The sequence below is a fragment of the Erinaceus europaeus genome, chromosome 11 (genome assembly GCF_950295315.1).
Source record: "Erinaceus europaeus chromosome 11, mEriEur2.1, whole genome shotgun sequence".
NCBI lineage: Eukaryota > Metazoa > Chordata > Mammalia > Eulipotyphla > Erinaceidae > Erinaceus > Erinaceus europaeus.
Genome location: NC_080172.1, coordinates 49,049,346 through 49,068,653, shown reverse-complemented (window position 1 = coordinate 49,068,653; position 19,308 = coordinate 49,049,346). Strand labels below are relative to the sequence as shown.

Sequence of the window (19,308 nt, the reverse complement as noted above, 5' to 3'; positions counted from 1 at the left end):
ATTTTTGTTTAATATCCCTTTAATAGGCTCTAAGCTCCCCAACCACTGGAATAAAGGTTACAAAAGTGGAAACTGGGGGCTGGGTGGTGGCACACCTGGTTAAGCGCACATGTTACAGTACACAAGGACTTGAGTTCAAGCCCCCAGTCCCCACCTGCATGGGGAGAGCTTCACAAGTGGTAGGCACGTCTGCAGGTGTCTTTCTGTCTCTCTTCCTCTCTATCACTCTCTTCCCTATCAATTTCTGATTCTATCCAATAAATAAATAAATAAATAAAGACAATAAAAATATTAAAAAACTGAAAATTTTCACCAACAGCCATTTCTAGAAATAAAGTGTTCTTTAAAAAAAGAGAGCACATTTATTTGTATTTATTTGTTAATGAGAAAGACTGAAAGATTTGAGCATCAGTTTGGTATATATGCTACCTGGGATCAAACTTAGGACCTGGTGCCTATCAGTCCAAAGTTTTACCACTTCCCAAGTTGCTGGTCTAGAGCTTTCTTTCTTTCTTTTTTATATAAAAAATTAATAATTTTAAATTTTATTTATTTTCCCTTTTGTTGCCCTTGTTGTAGTTACTATTGTTGTTATTGATGTCGTTGTTAGATAGGACAGAAAGAAATGGAGAGGAGAGGGGCGGGGGAGATAGCATAATGGTTATGCGAACAGATTCTCATGCCTGAGGCTCCAAAGTCCCAGGTTCAGTCCCCCGCACCACCATAAGCTAGAGCTGAGCAGTGCTCTGGTGTTTCTCTCTCTCTCCCTCTGCATCTCTCTCAAAAATAAAATAAAATATTAAAAAAATAAAGAAATGGAGAGAGGAGGGGAAGAAATAGAGGGGGAGAGAAAGATAGACACCTGCAGACCTGCTTCACCGCTTATGAAAGGACTCCCCCTGTAGGTGGGTAGCCGGGGCTGGAACCGATATCCTTACGCCAATCCTTGCACTTTGCGCCACTTGCGCTTAACCTCCTGTGCTACTGCCCGACTCCGTTATTTTTTTATTTTATTTTATTTTATTTTATTTTATTTTATTTTATTTTATTTTATTTTATTTTATTTTATTTTATTTTATTTTGCCTCAGCGTTATTGCTGGGGCTTAGTGCTTGCGCCATGAATACACTGCTCCTAGAGGCCATTCCCCCCCCTTTTGTTGCCCTTGTTGTTGTAGCCTTATTGTGGTTATTATTGTTGTTGATGTTGTTCGTTGTTGGATAGGACAGAGAGAAATCGAGAGAGGAGGGGAAGACAGAGAGAGTGGGAGAGAAAAATAGACACCTACAGACCTGCTTCACTTCCTGTCAAGCAACTGCACGGCAAGTGGGGAGGGGAGTCCTTGCGCTTTGCGCCACGTGCGTTTAACCCGCTGCGCTACCGCCCTACCAACAATTTTTTTAAAAAATCTTTATTCATTCATTCTCTTTTGTTCCCCTTGTTGTTTATTGATGTAGTTATTATTAGTGTTGCTGCTGTTGATGTCATCGTTTGTTGGATAGGACAGAAACGGAGAGAGGAGGGGAAGACAGAGGGAGATAAAGATAGACACCTGCAGACCTGCTTCACCACCTTTGAAGCGACTACCCTGCAGGTGAGGAGCTGGGGGTTCGAACAGGGATCCTTTCTTGGTCCTTGCGTTTTGCGCCATGTGTGCTTAATCCGCTGTGCTACCGCCCAACTCCCTTAGCTTTTTTTTAAAAAAATATTTATTTTCCCTTTTGTTGCCCTTGTTTTTTTTATTGTTGTAGTTATTATTGTTGATGTTATTGATGTCGTTGTTAGGACAGAGAGAAATGGAGAGAAGAGGGGAAGACAAAGAGGAGGAGAGAACGATAAATACCTGCAGACCTGCTTCACCGCTTGTGAAGTGATCCCCATGCAGGTGGGAAGCTGTTTGTGTAAGGGAAAACTGCTTAATTGTAATGTAAAAGGCTTTCCTGTCCAAGGATCTTAAATCCGAAGTTCAATCATCCACATCACCATTAACCAGTATAGCTGAGCAGTGTTTTGGTTAAAAGACAAAAAACACTTATTTCCATGCATGAAATTCAGGTTTGATATGCCACATATGTTACAGGTATTGGTGCTCACGTCTGACTGTCTTGCACAAAAAATAAATATTAAAACTATTATCTTTTTAAAAAGTAGTTACAGGCTACGTTTGTTATGAGACCTCACCAGCAAGCCTGAAAAGGTCTGATGAGATAAGCTAATAAATGACAGCTTTATTATTTTTATTTATTTTTATGATTTTTTAAAGATCTTATTTATAACCTTATTTATTAATGAGAAAGATAGAAGAGAGCAAAAGAACCAGATATCACTCTGGTACATGTGCTGCCGGGAATTGAACTTCACACATCATGCTTGAGAGTCCAATGCTTTATCCACTGTGCCACCTCCCAGACCACATGAACTTTTAAATTTATTTTATTATTATTTTAAAATAATTTATTTTCCCTTTTGTTGCCCTTGTTGTTTTATTGTTGTAGTTATTGTTGTTATTTATGTCATCGTCGTTAGATAGGACAGAGAGAAATAGAGAGAGATGGGGAAGACAGAGTGGGGAGAGAAAGATAAAGACACCTGCAGATCTGCTTCACTACCTGTGAAGCGACTCCCCTGCAGGTGGGGAGCCGGTGGCTCCACCCGGGATCCTTCAGCTGGCCCTGCGCTTCTTGCCACGTGAGCTTAAGCTGCTGTGCTACCGCCCGACTCCCTATTATTATTTTTTAAAAGCAGTAGAATAGTTTAATTGAAGTCGGTTTTTTAAATTTACTTTTAAAGATTTCTATTTTAATTAATTAATTAATTAATTATTGCCTGCAGGGTTATTTGCTGGGGCTTGTCGCCTGCGCTACGAGTCTACTGCTCCTGGAGGCCATTTTTTCCCATTTTATTGCCCTGGTTGTTGTTGTTGTTATTGTTGCCATTGATGTTGTTGTTGCTTAGGACAGAGAGAAATGGACAGAGGAGGGAAGACAGAGACGGGGAGAGAAAGATAGACACCTGCAGACCTGCTTCACCGCTTGTGATGCGACTCCCCTGCAGGTGGGGAGCTGGGGGCTTGAACCGGGATCCTTAGGCTTTGCGCTTTGTGCCACTTAACACACTGAGCTACCACCCGATCCCTGAACTTTTTTTTTTGCCTCCAGTGTTATGGTGCCTGTTCCTGGAGGCCCTTTTTCCCATTTGTTGCCCTTGTTGTTTATCGTTGTTGTTGTTGTCGTTGTTGGATAGGACAGAGAGAAATCAAGAGGAGGGGAAGACAGGGGGCAGAGAAAGACATCTGCAGACCTGCTTCACCGCTTGTGGCGACCTCCCCCTGCAGGTGGGGAGCCAGAGGCTCCAACTGGTATTCTTACGCGGTCCTTGAGCTTTGCACCATGTGCACTTAACCCACTGCGCAACCGCCCCACCCCCGATAAATAAAATAAAAAACGATAGGTATTTATTTTAATACCTATCCAGGTTACTTATCTATTTATTATATATTGGATAGAGACAGCCAATCGAAAGGGAAATGGGGAGCTAGGGAAGGACAGACCCCTGCAGCACTGCTTCACTCGCAAAGCCTTCCCCTGCAAGGTGGGGATGAGGGGGCTCAACCCGGGTCCTTGAGCATTGTAACATGTGCGCTAAACCAGGTGCGCCACCACCCCGCCTCCCCCCTTTAAACATCGCACTTGACTACCTGTTAAGGGTAAGAGGAGGCATAAGGAGTACGGAAGGCTGAAGCGAAAGGACTAACCCCGCAGCCCCCAGAGACCTTGCGCCCCGGGGTTCTGCCAGCTCACTTGGTAAACCCCACGAGCTACGTGAGGACGCAGCAGCGTGCGCGGCCCTGGGGGTGGCGCCCAGGGGGAGCTGGGAAGTGACGCCGGACGTGCGTACGTGCGTGCGTACGTGCTCGCTCACGGTGGCGGCGGCGGCGGATCGGAGAGGCCTGATCCGGGGACCGAGCTGGGACCGGGCCCCGGGCGGGGGCGGTGCGAGCGGCGCCCGTCGGATCCTGGGGGCGGGAGCGGATCCGGGGTGGGCGGTACTGGAGCGGAGCCCGGGAACGAGGTGGGGGGCCCCAGGGTCTCGGGTTGGGGGGTGGAGCCGCACTTCGTCGCCGCGGGGGTGCCGGGACTCCGGCCGCAGTGCCGCCGCCATCACGGACTTCCTGTGGGACAAGCGCACGGGCCTGGCCGCCAGAACGGTGAGCGCGCGGGCGGGAGGGGCGCGGGGCCGCACGGGAAGATGGCGACCGCCAGGCGGGCGGGCGGAGGCAGGCGCGGATGCGGGGCGAAGCGAGAGAGGCGGTGGAAGGGGTCGGCCGGCCTGCGCTCTACCTGGGAGGAAGCGCCTCTGGGGCCGGGGGATGGAGGAGCATCGGAGTGGTGCCGGGGAGGCGAGGCCACCCTGTCACTTGGGCGCTTGTGCGAGAGTTTTCACCCGAGGACGTCTGGAATTTCTGAGAAAGGGAAAGTCAGTCTTGAGAGCTGAGACGAGTTGCAGGAGAGAACTGCTCAGCGGTGGTGGGGAACTTCGGAGGCAGTGTGTGTGAGCGGGGGCAGTGCTGTAATGGACATAAGCAGGACTGGAGTGCGTCTTCTTGGCTTCCAGCCAGGCAAGAGGAAGTCGGCACCTTTCTCAGTTTGAGAAACTTGGCATATAAAAGTAACTCAGAATGGAGGCCAGATGGTGTCAGTAAGCCTTTTGCACACCTGATTCTCACCCCGCCCCTGGCTCCCAGGCTTATATCCCTGGGTCTGTTTCATTTCATTTTGCCCTCCTGTTCTCTTCTTTCTGGATTGTTGCCGAGACACCCCCCCCACCACCACCACTGTTTCCTTGAAGGAAAAAATAAAAAAGTTATGCACCATGCCATAACCATTCCAATAACTGGAAGGTGGCTAGCTCTTATCCATGTAATGCTGACATTAGTTAAAACCCAGTTATTTTGTACTTTTTCTGTTTAAAACAGATCACGGCTCGGCTCTGCCTTATGATGGCATTGAACCTGGAACCTCAGCATGAAAGTCTTTTTTAATTTTGAAAAATATTTATTTTCCCTTTTGCTGCCCTTATTGTGGTTATTGATGTCGTTGTTGTTGGATAGGACAGAGAGAAATGGAGAGAGGAGGGGAAGACAGAGGGGGAGAGAAAGACAGACACCTGCAGACCGGCTTCACCGCTTGTAAAGCAACTCCCCTGCAGGTGGGGAGCGAACCGGGATCCTTATGTAGGTCCTTGCGCTTTGCGCCTCGTGCGCTTAAGGAAAGTCTTTTTCTATAACCATTATGCTATGTCCTCAGTCCTATTTTACACGTTTTAAATGCTGCAGAGGAAAGACCAATGGGAAGCTGAGTGTGACTTGGGCCCACCTGTATTAAAATCTCTTGAGGGAGGTTTGACCAAAGGTATGAATATACGTGTGTGTGTGTGTGTGTGTGTGTATGTATATGTATATATATGCAAGGAAGGGAGCAGAGAGAGAACCAGAATATCACTGATAAATGCCACTGCAGCTTGAGAATCCCAATACTTTATTTACTGTGCCACATCCCAGGCTGATGTATGAACAGTTTTATGAAAGCTCAAGTAACTATACCTAAATCTCTGGACTTGCTTAGGTATGATATGCATCACTATATGTTGAAACCTGGTAAATTGAATTTCTGCCTTCAGGACATAACTGGTCTAGATAAGAGGACAAGACACTCTTTTTAAGATTAATGTTGGGAGTCGGGCAGTAACACAGCAAGTTAAGCGCAGGTAGCACAAAGCACAAGGACCAGCAGAAGGATCCTGGTTCAAGCCCCCAGCTGTAGGGGAGTCGCTTCATAAGCAGTGAAGCAGGTCTGCAGGTGTCTTTTCTCTCCCCCTCTCTCTTACCCTCCTCTCTCCATTTCTCTCTGTCCTATCTAAGAGCGACAACAACAATAGTAACTACAACAATAAAAAGAAACAAGGGCAACAAAAGGGAATAAACAAATACTTTTTTAAAAGAATGTTAGTTAATTCACATGAGACACAAAAAGACAGCACCAGAGTATCAGTTTGGCATGTACAATGCCAGAAATTGTACTCGTGCTTTTAAGTTCAGAAATCCAGAAACTTTTCCTGGCTCAGGCCACTTTTTTTTTAGATTATTTCTACAAAATAGGGATAGATAAAATGGAGCAACTTTCAGGTACATTGGGATGGGGGATCAAACTTGGAACCTTGGGCTTCTTCCAAGTTCAGTAGCCTACTTACTTTGCTACCTCCCAAATCCCTAGATTGAGTGACTCTTTCTTCCTTTACTTCCTCTCCTTTCTCTTTTTACTTTAATTATTGGATAGAGACACACAGAGAGAAATTGATAAGGAAGGGGGAGATAGGGAGAAAGACACTTGGAAACTGCTTCACTGCTTGTGAAAAGGTCCACACACAGAAGTGGGGATGGGACTTGGTCCTGGGTCCTTGCACATTACTAACATATGTGCTCTCTGCCAAACCCCCCCCCCCAAAGATTGATTTGCCTACTAATGAGATTGAGAAAGAGAACCCAGTGCAGGGATAGATAGCATAATGGTTATATGAAAAAAGACTTTCATACGTGAGGCTCCAAAGTCCCAGGTTCAATCCCCTGCACCACTTTAAGCCAGAGCTGAGCAGTGCTCTGGTTAAAAAAAGAGAGAGAGAGAGAGAGAAAACCCATAGTATAAATCTGCTACATGTAATTCTGAGGATTAAGCTTGGAATTTTGTGTTTGTTAAGTTCATTGCTGTAGCCACTGTTATACCTTCCAGCCTGTATCACTTTTAATTTTTTTAAAATTTTTTTATATTTATTCATTTTCCCTTTTGTTGCCTTTGTTTTTCATTGTTGTTGTAGTTATTATTGTTATTGATGTCATTGTTGTTGGATAGGACAGAGAAATCAAGAGAGGAGGAGAAGACGGGGAGAAAGATAGACACCTGCAGACTTGCTTCACTGCCAGTGAAGCGACCCCTTTGCAGGTGGGGAGCCTGGGGCTCAAACCCAGATCCTAATGCCAGTCCATGCGCTTTCCGCCATGTGTGCTTAACCTGCTGCACCACTGCCTGGCTCCCTAATTTTTTTTTTTTTTTTTTTAGAACCATAGAACCTCAGGCATAGTGGTCCAGGAGGTGGCGCAGTGGATAAAGCACTGACTCTCAAGCATGAGGTCCTGAGTTCAATCAATGGCAGCACTTGTACCGGAGTGATGTCTGGATCTTTCTCTCTTCCTATCTTTCTCATGAATAAAATATTTAAAAAAAAAAAAAGAAAGAACCTCGGGCATATAAGTCTTTTTGTGGGGCTGGGGGGTGGCGCACCTGGCAATGCGCAAAGACCTGGGTTCAAGCCCCCAGCCCCCACCTGCAGGGGGAAAGCTTCACAAGTGGTGAGGCATGTCTGCAGTACTGCAGGTGTCTCTCTGTCTCTCACCCTCTATATCCCTCCCTTCCGTCTCAATTTCTGACTGTATCTGTTCAATCGATAAATAAAGATAATTTTTAAAAAAAAATTTTTAAAAGCAGTCTTTTTGCAACACCAGTTTGCTATCTCCCAGCCTCATTCTATTGAGGTTTCTTTTTTTAACATTTATTTATTTATTCCCTTTTGTTGCCCTTAGTTTATTGTTGTAGTTATTGTTGTTGTTATTGATGTCATTGTTGGATAGGACAGAAATGGAAAGAGGAGGCGAAGACAGGGAAGACAAAGAAGGGGAGAGAAAGAGAGATACCTGCAGACCTGCTTCACCACTTGTGAAGTGACTCCCCTGCAGGTGGGGAGCCAGGGGCTGGAACCGGGAATCCTGTGCTTTGTGCCACATGTGCTTAACCTGCTGCGCTACTGCCCGACTCCCTCTTGAGTTTTAAGGAGCTCAGCTCCTTAGAACTCATCCAAGGATGAGTTGTGTTAGTCTCCATCAGTTAAAGCTTCACTGGTCACAAGCTATGGATGGGCCATATCTAGAGGTCTTTTTGATTTTTAAGTCTATTATTGTTATTATTTTTAAGATTTTATTTATTCATTCATAAAGAATGATAGGAGGAGAGTGGCGGGTAGATAGCATAATGGTTATGCAAAGAGACCTCATGCTTGAGGCTCCAAAGTCCCAGGTTCAGTCCCCTGTCCCACCATAAGCCAGAGCTGAACAATGTTCTGGAAAAAGAAAAAAAGAATGATAGGAGAAAGAACCATACATCACTTTGATACATGTGCTGCCGGGAATCAAACTCAGGATCCCATGCTTGAGAATCCAATGCTTTATCCACTGCGCTACCTCCTGGACCACTTATTTTTGTTTTTTAAAATGTTTATTTGTGATGGGGGTGAGAGAACCAGAACATGTTATGCTAGGATCTGAACTCAGGACTTCACGTTTGAGGGTCCAACACTTTATTCATTACACTACCTCCTGGGTTGCCTGATGGTCTTTATGAGCTATGTTAGTGGAAAATTAGTATAGATTTATTATTGTTATTTAAATGTCATTCATTTTCTGCCAGAATTAGAAGGTGAATTAGGAGTGGGCATTGACATACTTGGTTGAGAGCACATGTTTCTATTTGGGGATCTAGGTTTGAGCCCCTGCTCCCCACCTGCAGGGCTGGGGAGAATGCTTCACAAGTGGTGAAGCAGGTCTGCAGGTGTCTTTCTCTGCCTCTCATCTCCCCATACCCTCTTTTTTCCCCTCTTTATCCTATCAGATAAAATTTAAAAAAAAAATTAAGACACATAAATCTGATTGAAAACTAGGAAATAATTTTCACTGAGGAGGAAAGATAAAACCAGAGGAAGACAAGGAAGTTGTAAGTGGTGTAAAGAGGGAGAAACAGGACTGGGGAGATAGTGCAGGCAAATCATGCCTGTGGCCCAAAGGTCCCAGGTTCAAATCCCTGGCACTATTGTATGCCAGAGCTGAGCAGTACTCTGTGTGTCTTATTCTGTGTTTTCTCTCATTTAAATAAAATGAGTAGGGAAGAGGTGGTCGTGTACATGTTATGTGTGAGGACCCTGGTTCAAATCTATTTCCTACCTGCAGGGGGGAAGCTTTATGATCAGCGGACCAGTTGTATATCTTTCTCCTCATCTCTCCCTCTGTTAGAAAAAGAAAGGGGGGAAAAAAGGCCATTATGAATGGTGGATTCATTGAGCTGGCACTGACCCTCAAGAAAAAAGTGTTCGGGGTGCTGGGCGGTAGTGCAGTGGGTTAAGGGCATGTGGCAAAATGCAAGGACCGGCGTGAGGATCCTGGTTTGAGCCCCTGGCTCCCCACCTGCAGGGGGGTCGCTTCACAAACGGTGAAGCAGGCCTGCAGTTGTCTTATCCTTCTTTCCCCTTCTCTATCTTCCTCATCTCTCTCGATTTCTCTCTGTCCTATCTAACAACAACAACAGCTATAACAACAGTAACAATAAAGACAACAAGGGCAACAAAAATAGGAAAAATGGCCTCCAGGAGCATAGGATTTATGGTGCAGGCACCAAGCCCCAGCAGTAACCCTGGAGGCTAAAAAAAAAAAGTCTCCTATTGGAGGTTATATTGTTATGTGGAAAACTGAGAAATGTTATGCATGTATAAACTATTGTATTTACTGGCAACTGTAAAGCATTAATCTCCCAATAATGGAAAAAGAAATCTTAAAGGGAGTTGGGCAGTAGCGTAGTGGGTTAAGTGCACATGACCCAAAGCATAAGAATCCCGGTTCGAGCCCCCGGCTCCCCTCCAGCAGGAAGTGGCTTCACAAGCGGTGAAGCAGGTCTGCAGGTGTCTTGTCTTTCTCTACTCCTCACTGTCTCCCCTCCTCTCTCCATTTCTCACTCTCCTATCCAACAACGACAACATCAGTAACTACAACAATAAAATAATAAGGGCAACGAAAGGGAATGAATAAATACCAAAAATATTGAAAAAAAATATTTAAAAAAAAAAGAAAAAGGGGTCGGGCGGTAGCGCAGTGGGTTAAGCGTATGTGGCGCAAAGCTCAAGGACCATTGTAAGGATCCTGGTTCGAGCCCCCACCTCCCCACCTGCAGGGGGTTCACTTCACAGACGGTGAAGCAGGTCTGCAGGTGTTGATTTCTCTCTGTCCTTTCCAACAACATCAATGGCAAAAATAACAAGAAGGGCAACAGAATTGGGAAAAAGTGGCCTCCAGGAGCAGTTGATTCATAGTACAGGCACTGAGCCTCAGCAATAACACAAGTCTCCCCTCCCCAGAGATTATTTATTTATTTATTTTTAAGATTTATTTCTTTATTGGGGAATTAATGATTATTTATTTATTAACATGAGTCAGAACGTCATTCTGTTGTGTGTAGTGCTGAGGATCAGACTCCAGACCTTGTGCCTTTTAAGTCCAAAGCTCTTGCCACTGCATCACTCCGAGGTCATAATAAATCTTTTTTTTTTTTTAAAGAATGTATTTATTCATGAGAAAGACAGGTGGAGAGAGAGAAAGAACCAGACATCACTCTGGTACACGTTTTGCTGGGGATTGAACTCAGGACCTCATGGTTGAAAATCCAATGCTTTATCCACTGCGCCACCTCCTGGACCACAATAAATCCTTTTAAAGGGAGAATTAAAAATAAAAGCAGCATAGTACTTCGGGGCCAGCCAGTCCTGAGCATTTGTCACTATCTCTGCTTTTTTTTTTTTTCTCCCTTCCAGATGCCCCATCCCCGAAGGTACCATTCCTCAGATCGAGGAAGCCGTGGGAGTTACCATGAACACTATCGGAGCCGAAAGCATAAGCGAAGAAGAAGCCGTTCCTGGTCAAGTAGTAGTGACAGGACACGGCAGCGCAGGCGGGAGGACAGCTACCACGTGCGTTCTCGGAGGTAAGACCTTGGGAAGAGAAACTCAGAATGAAGCTCAGTGATGTATTTGTTCATCAGTTACTTGGTAATTACATGCTAAGGGAGTGGGTGAAAGTGACATTGGATAACAAAATAAACAGATATGGCCCGGGAAGTGGAGCAGTAGATAAAGTGGTAGACTCTGAAGTATGAGGTCCTGACTTTAGTTACCAGCATCACATGTCACAAAAGTGATGTTCTGGTTCTTTCTCCTCTCCTGTTGATAAATAAATCTTTTTTTTTTTTTTTTTTTAAGTGCTGTTTGACTCATGGCGCTGAAAGTGTTCTAGAAGAAACATCCAGAGAGTTTAGTTAGAGGAGGCCAGAATTTGTAGTCCAGGGCCAACTTCCCAGAATACATAACATCTCAATTTGTCTGAAGTGGAAAGGAGAGGTTTCTTAGGAAGAGGTAAAGCGTATGCCAAAAACTAGGGGATGAGGGTTAGCTCATAGCTAGCAGACAAGACAGAATTGACTTAGTGGCATATTCACTTGGGGGAATGATTGGGAGGGACAGTTTGGTGCACATTCTTGTGTTGGTCAGGGATAGGCTGGAGGAAGATAAGGCTCTTTGTCCCATGGCTTCACTGGAGGGGAGGGGCATTCCCCACAGTAACTGGTTCTGCAGATGTTTATTCATGGGTCTTACTTCACTTCTTTGGTCCTTGGTCCTCTTAGTGTAACTTGATAAATGTCCGAGAGCAATATTTCTACATAATCTTTTGTCCTTACTTCTTGAGGAGGACATTGTCACGTGGTGTGACAAGTACCCTGCTGTGAACTGATACACCTGACGGGTGTTTGTCATCCGATAGCAGCTATGATGACCGATCATCAGACCGGAGAGCATATGACCGGCGATACTGTGGCAGCTACAGACGAAACAACTACAGCCGGGGTCGGGGAGAGGCCTACTATGACACAGACTATAGGCATTCCTATGAATACCACCGGGAGAATAGCAGTTATCGTAGCCAGCGCAGCAGCCGCAGGAAGCACAGGCGGCGTAGGCGACGCAGCCGAACCTTCAGCCACTCGTCTTCGGTGAGTACTAGCCCAGGCCCTTCTCCCCCTCTTCTTCAGGTTCTCTGGGACCCTGGTAAGTGAGCAGTATCCTTGTTCTCAGCTGAGCATTGGGGCATGGACATTGAGGTACACTCTGAGTGTGTCTCCTCTCTTAGAAGCTCTCCATCTCTTGGAGACCCTGTATCTGCTTTGGAGATGGATGGGCACAGAACACCTGGCCCCGTGCTCTCCCTGGCATGCTGGGTTTTCCTCTGTTGGGAGCAACTCCTTAGCCCCGGAGGCCTCCACTCTTTAGTGGGGACCCTGCTTGTGCCTTTCTACCCCAAGCCCTGGGCTCTGTGGCTCCCTCAACAGGTGGGCTCGGGTGGGGGAAAGGGGAGATCTGTGTCTGCCTAGAAGGGCATTGTGTGGAGCATGGGGTCGTGGGTGACACTGGCAACGACACCACTTCTCCGCCCATGCCTATTCCTGTTCAGTTTTTTGGGTTTGGGACTTGGGATTATGCGCCACTCTCTCCTCCCCCCAATCCTCCTGACTGCATCTGACATGTTCCCTTCCACTGTCCCCCATCATCGTCTGTCCCCCCTGGCTGGGCGCCTGTGACCGGTGACCCCTACACCACCCACCCCGCCTCCCTCCGGCCCCCGCTCCGACACCTGGCTTGCTCCGACCCCCCCCGCCCCCCGACAGCAGCACAGCAGCCGGAGAGCCAAGAGTGTAGAGGACGACGCTGAGGGCCACCTCATCTACCACGTCGGGGACTGGCTACAAGAGCGATGTACAAGCCAAATCGTAACAATCCTATAGCCTGTAATGGTCCCATAGCCATCTTAACGTCCCAAGCCAACCCAAGTCACGGCCTCTTTTGCCTTTTCTCAGTGGTGTTATCTGGGTGGTTTGAGTTGCTGTTGAGAATTGACCTCTGCTGTCCACTCCCAGCTCTCATGGCCCCTGGGTTAAAGGTGGTGGGAGTCATGCAGGGGTTTTCTTCCCCTGTGACCATCTGTATCTGTTCCCCTCCTTCATCTCACCCCAGGTTACTTACCCTTTTTCTTCCAAATATGCTCATTCCTCTTCTTTTCTTCCTCCCTCTCCCCGACCCTGCTCTTATTTATTTCAGATGAAATTATAAGCACCTTGGGAGAAGGGACGTTTGGCCGAGTTGTACAGTGTGTGGACCATCGCAGGTAACTGTCAGCCCCCTACTCCATACCTTTAGGGCTTAGAGGTGTTACCTGGGGTTCTTCTGGGGATAAACCAAAATTAAGACTTTTTAAAATATTTATTTATTCCCTTTTGTTGCCCGTTTTTTTGTTGTTGTAGTTACTGTTATTGATGTCATCATTGTTAGATAGGACAGATAGAAATGGAGAGGAGGGGAAGACAGAGGGGGAGAGAAAGATAGACACCTGCAGACCTGCTTCACCGCTTGTGAAGCAACTCCCATATAGGTGGGGAGCTGGGGGCTCGAACCGGGTTCCTTACACTGGTCCTTGTGCTTAGCGCCACCTGCGCTTAACATGCTGTGCTACTGCCTGACTCCCAAATTAAGACTTCTTAATCTTTAGACAGTCACACTGAGTCAGAGATATTCTTGAGAATCTGACACAAACCTTTGCTGCCAATCTACAGGGGTGGGACTCGAGTTGCACTAAAGATAATTAAGAATGTGGAAAAGTACAAGGAAGCTGCTCGACTTGAAATCAATGTCCTGGAGAAAATCAACGAAAAGGACCCTGACAACAAGAAGTAAGCAGAGGCACATGTGAGGAATCAGACACATGATCTCTTCAGAGGAAAACCCTTGCCACCTGGTTTAAGCAGGCATGGGCATCGCCCTTCTCGTCCATTCTTTTTTGGTTCATCATCTTAGAGTAGTAGCACATTATGGCAGGAAGGGAGGTTCTGTGACATTCTTGCCAGAGAGTCCTACACTTTATCCACCTCCTGGACCACACTGACATTCCTTCACCCCCTGAGCCCCTTGTTTTTAGGGCAATTATAGTGCTCTGTGGTTTGCCTCAGCCTAGGAGAGCCTCTGTAAGAATATGCCGTAGGAATGGCTTAGACCAAGAATCAACATTTTCACACAAAAATGAATTGAGCTTTTAGTAGTTAGAATTTTATTAGTGAGGTTAAAGTCATTTACATGTAATGTTCCTGTTCACATACATTGGTACTTTAAATATGGAAAATGAGCATTCAGTTAAAGACATAATATATATAAACATGGTCTCAGTGGTGCCTAATGAGGAAGGGACTTTAGAAGTGACAGTGTAACAATTCAGAGTCCACACTGGATCTTGACACTTAAACAGATCTTTTGACAAGCAGATTTTTTTTTAACCTGTAACATGACAGGAAAATAACTTGAAGTTGTGTTTTTTTTCCTTTTGTTGCCCTTGTTTTTTTATTGTTGTTATTGATGTCATTGTTAGATAGGAGTGAGAGAAATGGAGAGCGATGGGGAAGACAGAGAGGGGAGAGAAAAACAGACACCTGCAGACCCGCTTCACTGCCTGTGAAGCAACTCCCCTGCAGGTGGGGAGCTGGGGCTTGAACCGGTATCCTTACACTGGTCCTTGTGCTTCGCACCATGTGCGCTTAACCTGCTGCGCTACTGCCCAACTCCCTTGAAGTTGTTTTTGAGTCTTCCCAGAAAGCTCAACTGGGTTTTGTTAATAATACTAGAGGGTATGTTTTTATCCAGATGATATGGGATCAACAGCTGTGCTGTCCCTGTTTATTGGAGGTGAGGTGGGCAGGTGGGACCTCATCAGACATTCTCTCCTCCCTCATCTCTCCCCAGCCTCTGTGTCCAGATGTTTGACTGGTTTGACTACCATGGCCACATGTGTATCTCCTTTGAGCTTCTGGGCCTTAGCACCTTCGATTTCCTCAAAGACAACAACTACCTGCCCTACCCCATCCACCAAGTGCGCCACATGGCCTTCCAGTTGTGCCAGGCCGTCAAGTGTGAGTGGGGTGGGCCAAGGTGAACTTTGGGGCAGCCTCTTCCTCCACAGAACCTCTCCCTTCAGCTGTGCACAAGTGAAGACCTGACACAGGCAGCTCAGGTATCCATACCTGTAGCTCACACATTTACTGTCTTGTCAGCTCCTCTTTTGACTCAACTCCTTGATTGCTATCTTCATCACTAAATGCTCTTGACTCCAACCCAGCAGGAGCTGGAAGAGAAAGCCTCTGAAGTTAAAGTGCTTAGTTACTTCTTCCTTCTCCTTCATTTATGTCAGGCAGTAAGCTCAAGGGTTTACATTTGTCTGAGATACGGTGCTCTCTGTTTCAGGTAGCGCAGTAGAAATCTGGACTGGCACATGCCGCTGCTGCTGCTTTATGACAATACAATGTCACATAGTCCGCAAGGTGCCAGATAAGCACAAAATGATACAAAAGTACAAATAATACACAAAATATGTACATGGGACATATGTACATATGTAGAATAACAATATAGGAAGCGTGCATATGGACATATGTAGTCCATATTTTCAAAAAAAAACTGTCCAGTAGTCACTTGGGCATAGCCTTCAGCTACAGAGAAACCGACATGCTATTTATTACACTAGCATTCCTTAATCCTTTTCTTCCACCACTCCTAAAGTAGTCTGCTGACTGTGAGCATGACTTAGAGCAGGCATTTCATTTGGATGTAGAACAGTTGAAAGTAGCCTAGTGACCATGGACCCCTCCCCTCACCAGCCTTGAGCAAGGTGACCAGACCAGCTGGTGCCAGTTAGCTCTAATCTCCCAGACTGTGCCTGACCTGGCATTCTCCCCTGCAGTCCTCCATGATAACAAGCTGACACATACGGACCTCAAACCTGAAAATATTCTGTTTGTGAATTCAGACTATGAGCTCACCTACAACCTAGAGAAGGTAAGATGGTCAGGGTCTACCCTTTGGCCCGGGGGTGGGAGGGGAGGGTAGACATCTCCACCACTTTGCCTTTTTCTTTTCAGTGTCCCACATGTTCTCCTGCTCTGGCTTCAACTAATGAGTAAAATTACAATACCAGAATGATGGGAAAGGGGAAAGTTAAGGCGAGTTTAAATTATTAGAGATCTTAGGAAAAGGGCCCTGGATAACTTTCCAGTAAAGGGAAATGCTTTGGGTCAGGAAAGCTCACCTCATCAGTGTGCCTGCTTTGTCATTCCCCAGGCTCAGCTTCTATACACACACACACACACACACACACACACACACACACACACACACACACACACACACACACACACACACTGAGGAAGCTTCTATAATGTGGTTTCTCTCTGCCTCTATCTAAACAAGTCATCTTAGAACAGTGAAGCCCTAGCAACAGGGACCAATAAAAAGGGTGAAAATGCTTTTAGCCTCTTAGTTTGGACTTCCTTCTTCTTTTTAAATGTTTATTTCCAAGAGATGCTGAACTTTCTAGACTAACTGGGAAGAATGGAGATCTTGTAGCCAAGGATGCTCTTTCTCTCAGCCACCCCTTTGCTACTTAGTCCATATTTTCAGAAAAATTGTCCAGTAGTCACCTGGGCGTAGCCAGCTATAGAGAAACCGACATATTATTACATTAGCATTCCTTAATCCTTTTCTTCCGCGACTCCTGAAGTAGTCTTCTGAGTATGGGCTGCTCAAAGATATTTTAAAAGCTTAGGACATTTTAGAGAATAGTGAACAGTCTCCAGCAGCAGAGAGTCATTTTCTTCCTGTTTTGCTCCTAGAAAAGAGACGAGCGCAGTGTGAAGAGCACTGCTGTTCGGGTGGTAGACTTTGGCAGTGCCACCTTTGACCATGAGCACCATAGTACCATCGTTTCCACACGCCATTACCGAGCACCAGAGGTCATCCTTGGTAAGGGGGTGGCACAAAGATGTCCCAAGTATGTGACATAGTGTGATGTGAGAGTGGAGCTCCCTAGTTCTCATAATGCTTTTTTTCTGTCTCACGTCACCCAGAGTTGGGCTGGTCACAGCCTTGTGATGTCTGGAGCATAGGCTGCATCATCTTCGAGTACTATGTTGGCTTCACTCTCTTCCAGGTAAGTTGTGATCACCTGAGATAATGTGATCTCGTCTTTATGGTGTCTCTTAGGACCAGCCTGCCTGCTCACTCCACACTGCTTATTTTCCTAGCAGATAGTCAGTCCCCAGTGTTCTTTTCCATCCTCATGCCCGATTCTGTCTTTCTTTCCCAGACCCATGACAACAGAGAGCACCTAGCCATGATGGAAAGGATCTTGGGTCCTATTCCCTCCCGGATGATCCGAAAGACAAGGTGAACTTTAAGTGGGGACTTAACCTTTTTCTGTTTTATTTCTATAAAACTGGCCTGCTTCACATAGTTTTCTTTAGTATTTCTCCTCCAGCTACTCCCAGATAAGGAGATCGGGGCGGGGGGTTATCCCACAATAAGAAGAAACTTCTGATTCCTTAACTCCCCCTTCCCCTCTAGGAAACAGAAATACTTTTACCGGGGTCACCTTGATTGGGATGAGAACACATCAGCTGGGCGCTATGTTCGAGAAAACTGCAAACCACTGCGGGTGAGCTGAGCTAGGGATAGATTGTCCATCACCTAGAGGTCACTTCATTCTGAGGGTGGTTTACTCCTAAATACAGTTCACCAACAGAGGCTTGGGAAGGGGGTTGGGGGTGGGGACAGATATCCGTAGAAGAGATATGAGGCAGTTTTTATTTATTTATTTTTATTTTGAGGCAATGGTTAGTCAGTCATACATGTCTGCCTTGAGCCACCCAGAAAAAACAGTGTTCTGGATTTTTTTTTGCCTCCAGGGTTATCACTGGGGCTCGGTGCCTGCACTATAAATCCACTGGTCCTGTGGCTGTTTTTTTGCTTTTTTTTTTCCTCTTTTGGATAGGACAGAGAGAAATTGAGAGAGATGGGGAAGATAGAGAGGGGGAGAGAAAGATATACACCTACAGACCTGCGCCACCACTTGTGAAGTGACCCTCCTACAGGTGGGGAGCTGGGGGCTCCAGCCAAGATCCTTGAATGAGTCCTTGTGTTTCATACTGTGTGTGCTTAACCCACTGCGCCACCACCCTGCCCCCTGTTCTGGTTTCCTTAGGTCAGACAGAATAAATTACCTTCAAAGAGCTTGCACTTTAATAAGGAACTAAAGATTCATGAACTTATCAAGGATGTTTAGAGTATGGAGGAGTAACCATGCCAGTGGGGAGGTAGACTGGGATGTAATGTCAGGGATACTGGTCTTTGTGTTGCTAAGGCATCACTCATGTGGGTAAGCAGAACCTTGGTTCTCCAAGATTGAAATCTGGGGCCTTGAAGACAGGCTGTGTAAGGCGCTGTGCTTCACCTTTTATCTGCCCTCCACCACCAGCGGTATCTGACCTCAGAGGCAGAGGAACACCACCAGCTCTTCGACCTGATTGAAAGCATGCTAGAATATGAACCTGCTAAGCGACTGACCTTGGGTGAAGCCCTGCAGCATCCATTCTTTGCCCGCCTCCGGGCGGAGCCACCCAACACCAAGTTGTGGGACTCCAGTCGGGATATCAGTCGGTGACGATGAGGCCCTGGACTCCCCCTGCATCTCTTACAGCAGTGGGCGTCCAGTCCAGGACACTGGTGCTTTTTTATACAAGAGAACAGAGCCAGGGTCCACTCCTTCCTCCTGGCTCCCTATATACCTGTGAATATGTGAAATAGTGTAAATACAAAAGAACTGGTAACTACCGCCTCAACCCCTGCTTTGTACAGAATGCTACTCTACCCCCAGCGTTACCACTCTCATCTGCCTTGTCCATCCAGTTGAATGGGGGCAGAATGAGGTAAACAGATGTGGCATCTATCCCGTGTTTTATAAGGAATTTTGTACAGTCTTTGTGAAATAAAATTACGTGCTACATCTGACCCCCATCCCTGGAAGCTGAGATGTGGGGGTGTTGGGGTGGCTGAAAGGCTAGGCCTGCGCTCCCACCTATAGAGCCACCTCCCTGTCCAGGTAACAGTTTTGTGAGATGGGTTGAGTTTCCATTCCCACTGGGAAGAGGCTAGGGGTGTGGGTGTGTGTGGCTGTGTGTGTGTGTGTGAGAGAGAGATATGGATGGAGATGGGTTAAAGGTTATTGCACTTATCTGGAAAAGTGATAAATTTCAAATCCTTAAGCTGGACTCTGGGTTAAGCCAGAAGCCTGGGAGAAAAATTTATTAGTCTGGGCTTCCCTCCAGAGTTGCACCAGGCTGGCTGAAGTAGTCGCTTGTCCTACATCCGGGCAGGACCGGTTTTGCGCGGGGCCTGCTGGGAAGTGTAGTTCGGTGGTGAGTCACGTGTGGTCTTGCCTGGCTACGCGGAATGGGTAGGAGGGGTCACGTGAGGCTCTTCCGTCTGGGCTGCTACGCAGGCGCATTGCAGCTGCAGAAAT

General features: G+C 46.3%; 1 protein-coding gene across 4 annotated transcripts; it reads left to right on the top strand.

Annotated features, from left to right (window-relative positions):
• Positions 1-3,899: 3,899 nt before the first annotated feature.
• CLK2 (CDC like kinase 2) lies at positions 3,900-18,797 on the top strand. 4 transcript variants are annotated; one of them, XM_016189220.2, is made up of 13 exons: positions 3,900-4,206; positions 10,680-10,849; positions 11,686-11,911; positions 12,587-12,671; positions 13,014-13,080; positions 13,526-13,642; positions 14,703-14,869; positions 15,697-15,791; positions 16,625-16,754; positions 16,859-16,941; positions 17,098-17,177; positions 17,355-17,445; positions 18,265-18,797. In XM_016189220.2, the coding sequence occupies exons 2-13, from the start codon at positions 10,680-10,682 to the stop codon at positions 18,448-18,450; spliced, it is 1,497 nt and encodes a 498-aa protein (XP_016044706.1). In that variant the 5' UTR covers positions 3,900-4,206; the 3' UTR covers positions 18,451-18,797. The 4 variants fall into 4 exon arrangements, with proteins under 4 accessions (XP_016044706.1, XP_007525383.1, XP_007525382.1 ...); XM_007525321.3 differs by having other exon boundaries at positions 11,683-11,911; XM_007525320.3 differs by having other exon boundaries at positions 11,683-11,911; positions 12,584-12,671.
• The last annotated feature ends 511 nt before the right edge of the window (positions 18,798-19,308 follow it).

What these genes read in the sequence shown, in the direction of transcription:
- CLK2 (XM_007525320.3), top strand. Translation starts at nt 10,680, where the DNA reads ATGCCCCATCCCCGAAGGTACCATTCCTCAGATCGAGGAAGCCGTGGG. An exon ending in CAGTGTGTGGACCATCGCAG is followed by an intron (nt 13,081 to 13,525) that starts GTAACTGTCAGC and finishes GCCAATCTACAG; the next exon opens with GGGTGGGACTCGAGTTGCAC. An exon ending in AAAACTGCAAACCACTGCGG is followed by an intron (nt 17,446 to 18,264) that starts GTGAGCTGAGCT and finishes CTCCACCACCAG; the next exon opens with CGGTATCTGACCTCAGAGGC.